We start from the raw sequence: 11,017 nt of genomic DNA, 5'->3' as shown, positions 1-11,017 counted from the left end.
GGGGATTATTTGGTATTTTGGTCTGGGCTACCTTTTCTCCTATATAGATATATTTCTCCTCTTTCCTCACACCAAATGATTGCTACATTAATATTGTGGCTAGAGAAGAAGCCATTGTCAAGGCTTCACCCCACTATTGCTACCCTTTAACTAGTCACCAGAGAATATACAAGCACTGTAAGCAGCACACCCTGGTGTGTCAAGAGCCAAAGGTCTCTCTTGATCTTCTCTCCTGTCATGAAGGCACCTAGTAGTGTCCATTACCCGATGGATCTGATAAGTATAGATTGTATAAATCTCAGTAAACAAGTACATTCACCCTTATGGAAGTTCCACTGCCAAAAACAAAAACACAAAGACACCACCACCACCTAACTCTTCAGACAGGTCAAGGACTGAATGGACAAGATGATCAACATCCCCCAGTTGATCCTTCTGGGACAGAGCTGAGGAACGTGCATTCATTTGTGCAGAACTCACAATGCTGCTGGCTGTGTCGTACTGGTTTTGTGCTTAAAGAGGCTGTCACAGAGTGCCAAATTCATCAAGAAGAAAAACAACTCAGTTTCCTTTATTCCAGCCTAGTAGGTCAACCAGCAGCACACAAAAGCAGCCATAGTTAGGCCCCAACCCTGAAAAAACTTCACTTGTGAGAAATCCCACTGAACTCAATAAGGAGAGTGTGCTTATAGGACTGGGTCCTCAGTGAACAACTCATCCACTTCTGGAGGAGCGGAGGGATCCATACATCAAGCACCTGATTATAAAACTGCTTTTAAAAGTAGTTTATTTGGATTTCCACATCCTTTAATGAATTGCAAATATATTAACAGAAAAGACTTTTTTCTAAGACTGTACAATTTCTGAAATAAAAGTCAGGAAAAGCAAAAAAAGGAAAAAAGACAAAAATTACATTGTTTCAATGCAAATAGTACACACCACACCCACGCTTTGCATTTTTTCATATTTTTGTATTAATAAATGACAGTCCCCTAATTCAACACATTTGCTCTAGTTTGGGTGTCAGAGCGCCTTCACATTTCACCTCCCTCGCCCCTCAAAGAGCAGATAAGTAGATTGATTAAAATACTGGTTCTCATGTGTTTGTTTTTTTAAAGAAGGTAAAATAGCAGCATGGTTTAAATGTAACTTGCAAATCTTGAGAAAAATAAAATGTAGGTGATGACGTACATCTAAAGCAAGGGACAATTTAATATTTTGAGCACTAATGTTCAGTTTAGAATTTGCATCCTTTTAAAATCTTATCTGAGATAAGAGCCCTTTGCCGGGTATTTAAAAAATGAATTCCAATATAACAGTTTACAACTTTTAAAGAGCAAAATTGTTAAAAAAATTAAACTGCTATAAAGGAAACTCAAGGTATTTTTTCCCATATGGGGGGATTGGCTATTTGCCATCTCTGGCCCCCAAATAAACAAGCAGCATTTGTTTTGGGAAAATCCCCAAATTAGCACATGCTCTTTGAAAACAGACAAGGAATAAAACTAAACCAAATTTGGGGCCTAAAACCTTGTCAGCAAGACCTAAGGTCTAAAACCTAAGGTCGGTCTAAAACAGAATTTTCCAGCTCTCAAGCAGATGGGGCCTGGGAAGAGAGAGATTCCTGCTTTTTGTTTAGAGAATGTAAACGTCAAGTACCCAAAGGTAGCCAATTATACTGTCTAGCCAATATTCACACAGACTGTAGCTCCAGACTCTACAATGTGTTGTTTCTTTGTAACTCACTCTTGTGGAAACCCTATTATGGAGGTGCGAATCTTGGAGTGCTGCAGCTGCTTTAAGACTGGGAGGGAAAAGAAAGAAGCCATGCAGATACAGGTAACTTAATGGATATTACATGTGAACAGCAGGTGAGGATACTTTACTCTAGTACAATTCCATTGGGGAATTTCAACCTTGGTGTTTTCCTTTTAAGGGATGGTTTATCATGCAAGAGCCTATCTGAAATACTTCTCTAGCACCAAAGAAATCTTGCATCTAGTGCACTCTTTACTCAGCTGAAACACTTGCATGATTTAGAATGAGATTTAGTCCACTTTCAGAAACAAACAGATTTACAGTATTGACAAAAGCACAAAGCTTCATCCAATATCACCTCCCATAGTTTAGAGATTTTCACTATGACTGGAATTCAGCCTAATTTTCCCTGCTTGTCTACCCACTTCAGAATAATGGAAAATGATATTTTTTGTGCAGCTGTTGTGAATTTTTTTTCCTTACGGTAAAAAATGCTTCTCACAACCAAACAGTAGGCGTGATAGGACATGTTTGTACCTAATCTAGGACAAGGACACTAAAAAAAAAATATATATTAAAAAAAAATTAAAGTTCTACTAATGGTAACTAAAGGTCTTCTAAAAACAATATACATTAAAACGAAAGGAACAGAACAAATTTTAAGACTGATCACAACAAATATGTTGCTGTGAAATTTGAATCATTCCCAATTTATTGTGCATAATTTGCTCTTTAAAAAACTGTTATGATATCATACACTTTCTTTACGGTTACTGCATAAAGGGCACCAATCTTTGTTGCAGAGCACTACAGAGAAAGATAATTTTGGATTCTTTAATATAGCCTCACTTTCTTCTCACAGAAACAGCCTCCAGGGCGCTCAATTCCTACAGATATAGAGTGAGAATTTTCTCCAAGAATCTTAAAGAATGGCTTAAAAAAAATAAGATAATTGCACATTTTTGCATCCTGCTCAGACAACACTTTACAAAATAGTTTTAAAAGGATACTGTCTTAGACAAATATTTGATACATCTTACTGTAAGGTTCTGATTGGGTTAAGGCTTACACTGTCTTCCTGGCTTCTTTATCTACTTAGAAACAAGTTGTCACTGTGGCTTATATTACTTTTATCCTTTCAACATTACAATTTTATCTACATGTCTCTTTATTTTGCTCTTATAATAAACTTTTTATTCTCTGAACATTAGAACCGAATCCAAGGGGCACCTGAAGAAGAGTCAACACGTTAATGACTTGTTTTGCTGAAGTACTAAGTAGACAATAATTGACATTTTGGAAATTAGATGAATAAATTAACTCTTGGCTGGAATATTAAAGCGTTCTGTAATAGTGGCTATGCTGCAATGTGCTCCTCTGGCTAAGAACAAGTTTACACTAAGTAGGGACCCCGGATATAGTCTATATTTTGACACACACCCTGAATCCTGAGCATGTGCATTGTATTTTGTTCACTGGAGACACTGTAGCTTTAAGTTCATTTACATTCCCTGGCATTTAAGTTACACTATAATATGCAAAAGTTTTTAACCTGTCCCATCCTGCACTTAACGCTGTCTTTGAAGAACTTGGAAATGGAAGTTCAGCACTCTGCTTACCAAGAAAGAATCAAACTAAGACACATTTCTGGAGAAAGTACTAAGGAAGCAGTTTCTTGTTCTATTCCCACATCTCTCGGCTCACTTATAGCAAACCACAAGTCTTTCTTCCATGATAGCTTTCCAACAAAGGAGGAGTTGGAAAAAAATATTGTTTTCCTCCTCTAAGAGTCATTTCATAAAGGTGTAAGAGCCACTCGTCAGTCTCAGAAGCAGCTGAACATCGCACTGCCATTAATTCGGTGTATGTTTAAAATCTGATGAGTGGTGCACTCATGGTGTCGGTGGAGAATAATGACAATGCTGGCTCAGTGATGTGAAGACCCAGTACATGAAGGAAGGGGAGAACACAACAGTACCAATCACACATCCAAGCTCAGATACTGGCTTTTGGAGGTTAAAATTCATCACTTTCAACTGCATGGAGTTGCGTGTCATCTGCATCTGTCATGCTGCTCTCTTGGGATTCATCTGTGCCAACTTTAAAACACAAACAAGGGATTAGGCTCTTTGGTAGAAGACATGCACATTTTACACAAGCAAGTCCACCATATTAGAAAACAGTGGCAACAAGGCTCTATCATAGCCTATAAATATAGAGGGTTCCCCCCTCCACAGTAACCTTTTCCCACACTGCCCCCCATCCCTGGATTGTCTTTTCTAATCCCGTATGCCATGCAACCTCTCTGCTCTTCAAAACCCAGTTCTTTTCACTCTCTCCTCCAGTGACCCATGCCAGCCTAACGAGATCTAAATAAAAGAGCTGAGAAGGGAATCAACATGACATACATCTTGCAAAAACAAGCACCTGCATTATTTTAAAGCCTCCTTAACCACCTCCTGTCAGTGAGCTAGGAGGGAGACTGAGTAAGATCTCCTCCCATTATAAAGTGAACACAGAAGGCCAGACTGATATACCTACCAGTCACCTGCCCTGCCCCATAGAAATTGATAGCTTGGATCAATCTTGTTATCCCAAAACCGTAAAGTTTAAGGACTATTTAGTATTTACAGTGGTAAAGTGTTCAGAGGTAGTGAAATTAAAACAGGATGGAAACAGGTTTTACTGCCATACTCTGACCCCCCATGCTGCAAGTGACAGAGTGAAGTTTACAGCAAAAGAATGGAGGCTAGTAAAAGATTCAGAAATGCCAGTTTATACAGACATTTAAAAAAGTGTAAATCAGTCTATTTGCAGATACCTACTCTGACCTCATTCAGCTTGTACACAGGCACAGTCCAAAGCACGGTAAGGAAATGCATCTAACCCGCCCCCCCATATTCACGGTGATCAGCAAAGCAAAATGAACGTTCATCTGGTGAGAAGCAGCTCTCAGCAAGTTCTGTCCTTGTTAAAACTTGCAGTAAAGCAAGATAAATAGCTCAAGGAGATGGTCACTTTCTAAGCAGGTTGATTGTGCCTACCTGTATTGCTTAAAGGTAATTTTAGATAGCACAGTTTAGACTATAAAAGTACCTTCACCTTTATCTGAATTTCCAAATTTTTTGATGCTGAGGAAAATAGTAGTCCTTCAGAATACCCAGAAGTAACACATGGTCCCTTTTTGAAAGCTTACTTTAAGGACCTTGCCAAGACTGGGACTTAAAGGTGTGTTAGAATGTGTTAGCCAACATGTTTTAAAAGGTCAACACTGCCTCATCTACAACTGGCTTAACACATGCTAAAATGGTCACTTGGCAATTTAGACCTTTGAGGTATCTTTTCCAATCTGTCTGCACAGTCAGGAGGATTGCACTGGTTTACATTTGGAAGACTTTAAGTAATGTCTGGTGAATTCAAGCTTCTATTTTTTTTTGTTTTAAAAATACCAAAAATTTAAAAAGGATCCTAGTACAAAATTTCTGTGGTGCTTATTTCCAGAATCTGCAGTCACCTCTCAAAAGATTAAGTGCTCTGTCTCCATCTGCTGGGCGTAGACGAACTATATACTAGAGTGTTTAGATTAGTTTGGACAGAAGAACTAACAAACATTTACCATTTCAGGAAATAAAAAGCATGTTAAAAAACAAGATGCTATGGTTTTACTGGAAGGTGTCACTGATATCAATGGGATACACACCAGCAATACATCTGATAAAGTTTTCAGCACAATTTTACAATGGACTAGAACAATTTTAAGTTCTGTAGTAACATTTTTGCCTAATGAAGAAAACAAAATGGTTCTTTTGCAACAGTCTATCCATCCATTTTCTAGTTCATGTCAAGCTCATCAATATTTATGACCATCATATTTCTGGATAAAAAATTAGATGAGAAAGATTTAGGCCATTCCCTCTGGTGTATTTTTTCAGTGCTTTATTCTGCCTAGTTTCAAACAACAGGGCTTCCACAACTTTCCTTGAGAGAGAATTCCAAGGTCTAACAGATCTCACTGTTAGGGGTATTTTCCCTTGATATCGAACCCAAGTTTTCCTTTGCTTAAGTTATCTCATTACACTTATGCTGCTCTGAGCCCTTGAGCAAACAATTTCATTATTTCCTTGCTCATTACACCCTTCAGATACTTGAAGGATTAGATGCCCCTTTACTGGAAGGTTCAGATTGCAGGGTGTATAATTATCTTATAAAAAGTATTAACAGTATTTATATAAATTATATAACAATAGTTTATTAGGTCCTGCAAAGATTAGTCCTTGTACTAGGATCAAATACCTAAACTCTCTGAAGAAATCTAACAATCTTTCACTAAGAGTTTATTACAAGTAGACCCAGCTAGATCAGCAGTAAGAGAATTGTTGGGAGTCGCCACTTGCTGGGCAAATAGGTAAGCAGTTATAGTCTGGGCTTCTGTTTTACTGAGGAACAAAAAATCTTTCTACTAGGAAACCAATTAATTTGGATTTTGAGCTGGAAATACAAACCTGACTCATATGGATAACATTCGCTGATCTGCTCTTCTTGAGTTATCGGTTCCTCATCATCTGGAAGGTAACGTTTATCAATGGCCTCTTTGATCTGGTTGTTGGCTCCTTTAGGATCTAAATCCATTGCCCACGAGAAATTCATAAGGGCCAGATGAGTTTGACCCAATTTTTTATAAACCTAAAAATAAAAACATTAACACTACATTTTCCATTAAGTTGCTACTCGATATCATTTTATCCAACAGTGGCTTGTAGCCAATAGTTATTTTTAAGTGGTATTCATAATTCCTACTGTAATGTGAAAGACTGCTGGATGAATGGGACGTTAGCATGCATTGTAAGCAGTCATCCGGGAAGGAACTGAATGTCTCAAAGAACTCCTCTGATACAGAGCCTGTCATGCCTCTTGGTGACTGGACAGAATCCATTCCAGACTGGTAATGACCAAAAGACACCGTCATTTAATGGCTATTTGGTGCTCTACATGAAATGAATTTGTCTCAGTCCACTTCCTAGTTCTCACACCAGAAGTGGTCCTCTTAAGGGTCTGCAGAACAGGGCTGAGGCACATTGGTGGGTGGCCTTGCTGCTGCCCATGCTGTATATTCTTCATCAAGGGACGACTTCTGTTACCAGAGCTATCAGCCAGTCATCTTTCACAAGCATCACTTTCTTTTAATTTAAAATAGGTTTGTCCTAGGAACACAAAAAAGTGAATCCCCTTGCCCCAAGCCCTTTAGGTAGCAATCCCTTTATGCTATTGCCATCATTACACCTTTCAGAAGGAAGGTTTCATGCTTTAGTCTATCTGCAGTTAGATCATATGGCATGGAGGGCACGATCTAGCTCTGAACCACAGGAACTGGAAATCTCTGCAGGACAAAACTAACAGCAAGTGTAAAAGAAAGCTGCAGCCATTTAGCTCAGTTCAACATTCTGAATATTAATACGCTGTGAAATGTGACGACACAAGTTTTCATTTAATTAGAAATGTACTAAAAAGGAGATGGAAACGGACTTCTCTCAAACATCCGAGGCCCAGTTAGGGAACACTACACAAGGTCCAAAATGAGCAACACAAATGCACTGGGTGGGAAGTTGCGTGGGGTGGATTTTGTTAGTAGTGTTACTGTGTGGCTCAGTGGTTTAAGCATTAGATTTGAAAACCCCTAGACTCCCAATATCCAGAGGTTCAAATCTCAATAAGGCTGATTCAGCTCTTCATTCTTCCAAAATAACCTGGTTCCATGTAGTTGTTGTATAGGGATCTTTAGATGAAACAGAAGTCCTGCCTGCCCTGTGTAGGTGTTTTACACCCTATACTATTTTGCAGATGTTTCTTGTTCAGCATTTCTGATATAACAGACTAGCAGAATGTGATTACAAGACGTCTGTAGAAATGCATGTCTAAGATGACAGCATCATGGGTTCTATCCCCAGATGAGGTAGGATTCTATCCAGCACACCATTTCTGCACCATTATTGTATTGACCAAAGTCTTTGTACTTTTAGAGTCACATTTTTGGGGGAAGGTGCAGCAAGTATGCACAGAAAATCATGCATCTGTTTTCATACAGGCATTTTTGTATGAACCTGTTCCATAGTCCTTAGAACACACTATCCTTCAGTGATGCAGTTATGGTGGGGATAAAGGATGCTGGTGGCATGGTGAAATCAGGCTTCAGGCTTCCACAACAGAAGTAATTCTTTCAGAAATAGAGCTCTACCAGGAGAGCACCCATTTTGATCAAAAACTAATCTCAAATGCAGTTGCCAGTTTATATGTGGTGAGGCATACATGGCACTGTGGGAATTTTTAGAACACTGTCCAAAATGGAAGCAGCTTCATGATAGATAGAAAACTAACACTTAGGCTTGTTTCTCTGCAACAACGAAAATCACAGGTACTTATGATCACAGCTATATTTCATAGAACTATGTTCAGTTTTTACCTTTCCTATTAAGAAGTAAACAAGAGACTCTTTGGGAACAATCTGTTTCAGTTCTTCAAGTTCTTGTAAAGCAGACTAAAAGAGGGGGAAAAAATGTTAAATGGTTTTCCCAGTAAGTTTGAGCCAGTTTGAGCATCACTCCATTTTTATTACATCATAATAAACGGGTTAATTAAAAAACAAACAAACAGTTCATGGCTTTTTTGGAATCCATTTTGTAAACCATATAGAAACCTCAGATGGCTACTTTCCTCTGTGAATAACCATTGCACAATCAAATGTAAGTGTAATATTCTAGCAAATGCAGGCTGAATAAGAGTAATGTTTTAAAATGTAAATGTTTTTTTCTTCCAATTTAATATGGTTTTAAATCTCTGGAGAGATTGTTTTGGGTGTCTTTAGTTAGTTTCCTACTTGGTAGACAAATTTCAGATTTTCCATTTTTAAACTAAGAAGTTGCACACTTAAAATGTTAAATCTGTGCTGAAAAAAGGTAACTCCAGGGCTTCATTTACATCCTTACCATGAGAACACAAATGCAAACACCAAATTAATAGGCAAATAGCCCAGACTATATTTGCAACCAACACCCGCCTCCAATATACTGAGCTTCCACAAACAAGAAAGATAAATGCTTTGACTAGGCTACTCTCTGCCATTAGGTTTTACAGTTTGAAGTCAATGAGATTTGTGCTCCTCATCACTTTGGGTGCTTGATAGAAATTCCCCCCTTAGATGTCTAAATATTGGCTTTTAGGCTCGCTTTTTAAATTATGACCTGCTTATATATGAGAGTTCACAATAACGTTGTTAATGTATTCAAAGTTCTGTAACTTTTCACTGTTAACATTGAAGCAGCTTTGTTTTGAAGTGACAAAGTTTTCATGTTACCAAGAAAAAAGCTTAAATAAAAATACAGTTTTAGCTTCTGATCCTGCAAACACTTATGCACACGTTTAACTTTACTCACATGAATAATCTATTAACTTCAAAGGGACTACTCATGTGCTTACAGTTATATATTGAGTTAAGTGTTTGCAGGATTATGCCTTAACCCTCAGTATATTGTTTATTAAAATTCAAATGTAATCAAAAAACTGAGAAGACACCCTACCAGTAGAATTTAAAGTCAAGTAGAATTTATAATTTAGTTCCTTATAAATTTTTACATTGCAAGGTATAACTAACTTTTACAAACACTCAGTCTGATTTAAATCAATGATTTTTTTTTTTTTTTAAAGTCAAGGGATTTATATCATAATCTTTTAAAAATTGCTACACACTGGGCAAACGATACCTTGTAATGGTAAAGTGACAGCAAAGACAAAAAGATAATAAATAAATAAAGATCAGGCAATTCAAGGAAGCGCAAAATCCCTGACACCTGAATAGCAGATCACTGATATGGTCTCTACTGGGATAAGTGCGGAGAGTCTTGGTGTTCTATTGAAGAATATGGGTTAACTGATGCTACTGTCAGATTGCGACCGCATGAAAGTGCAGTTGGTGAGCTCAGACAGTGCAATGTGCTAAATGTCATGGCATTTCGGTTAAAAACATTAAACATTAAAGAAGTTAAGGGTCTGATCTTTTTAAATCCAGAGATTATTTAAATGCATGTTGCCGCTTGTGCAGCTAAACTTCCTTCTTGTAAAATCTAAGGCTGAACAAGGCTGGGCACTGTCAGCAATTGTATATGTACTTCCATAGGAAAGAAGTGTTTTTGGAACACTTCTTTATCTTTTCTGCATCAGACTACATTTGCTATTTTATCCTCATGGGACATCTTCCTCCAATTCTGGTTGCATTTCTCCCCTTCATCTTATTTAAGAATTTACACCAGGACTTTGTGTTAAAATCCTTAATTTTAGAGAGTGTTTTAAATTATCCTATATTTAGGAACTTCAAAATGGAGGTTCTCACTATCAATGTAATTTCCTCTTGTGTATATATTACAATAAGGTCTCATTATGAACCAGACTGTGGTCCTGTTTCCTCAGCTAAGCAAGACAGGAAGGGGGCATAAGGACCCACCAGCTAGACGTAGGCCATGTCTACACTACCACTTTTGTCGGTATAATTTATGTCACTCAGGGATGTGAAAAACACACCCTCATGAGCAACATAAGCTACACCAACAGAAGTCCTGGTGTGAACAGTGCTATGTCAGTGGGAGGGCTTCTCCTGCCAACATAACTACTGCCACTCATGGAGGTGGTTTTATTATGTCGATGGGAGAGCTCTCTCCCGTCGGCATAGAGTGGCTACATAAACGATATTACAGCAGCGCAGCTGCATCGGTACAGCTGTGCTGCAGTGAGTTCGCTAGTGTAGACCTGGCCTAAGTAGCGGCATGGGAAGGAGAGCACCAAACCCATTCTCACAGGTGTAGTAAGTACCTATATAACAGTGCAAGACAGTAGAAAACCAGGCCTAGACTGTCTAGCTTTCTCTCCTTAGCTAGATAATAAGGCCTTTGAAATATAAGTTTGCTTACTACTTTGGTTGCTTGTGGGACAGTTTTATTGCACTTTTCCTGCGTAACTCCCTTTGTACAAACTCATCAATACCACTAAATTTCAGAAAAGGTTGTAAATAAGGTTCTCTCCATATCATTTGCAAATTCAAATCATCAACAGATTTTACACATCTTGGGCCTCAAGAGGCAGACAATTTTTAAGCCAACCATTACAAAAATATCTACTGCACTGCCTGCTCCCCGCAGTAGAGATGCCTCTGGCTCAACTTTAGTCCCTTTGCCAGATAAAGGGATGTCCCAAATTCTCTGCTCACATCACCAGG

The 11,017-nt window shown here is 38.2% G+C and overlaps 1 protein-coding gene across 7 annotated transcripts in view; it reads right to left on the bottom strand.

Annotated features, from left to right (window-relative positions):
• Nucleotides 1–776: 776 nt before the first annotated feature.
• The window catches only part of CDC27 (cell division cycle 27), a 60,096-nt gene continuing 49,855 nt past the window's right edge, over nucleotides 777–11,017 (bottom strand). For 6 of the 7 annotated variants that reach the window (XM_077806160.1, XM_077806161.1, XM_077806162.1 and 3 more), the window contains 3 exons: nucleotides 8,216–8,290; nucleotides 6,261–6,441; nucleotides 777–3,857 (listed from right to left, as the gene is read on the bottom strand). In XM_077806160.1, coding sequence (XP_077662286.1) covers nucleotides 3,775–3,857; nucleotides 6,261–6,441; nucleotides 8,216–8,290 — 339 coding nt within the window. In that variant the 3' untranslated portion in view covers nucleotides 777–3,774. Of the gene's footprint in view, nucleotides 3,858–6,260; nucleotides 6,463–8,215; nucleotides 8,291–11,017 lie in introns of those variants that run through there. The other variant, XM_077806165.1, reaches the window with a different exon arrangement.

This window comes from Eretmochelys imbricata, chromosome 27 (assembly GCF_965152235.1).
Source record: "Eretmochelys imbricata isolate rEreImb1 chromosome 27, rEreImb1.hap1, whole genome shotgun sequence".
NCBI classification, from domain to species: domain Eukaryota; kingdom Metazoa; phylum Chordata; order Testudines; family Cheloniidae; genus Eretmochelys; species Eretmochelys imbricata.
Note: the sequence above shows the minus strand (reverse complement) of the source record. Positions and strands in the feature narration are given on the sequence as shown.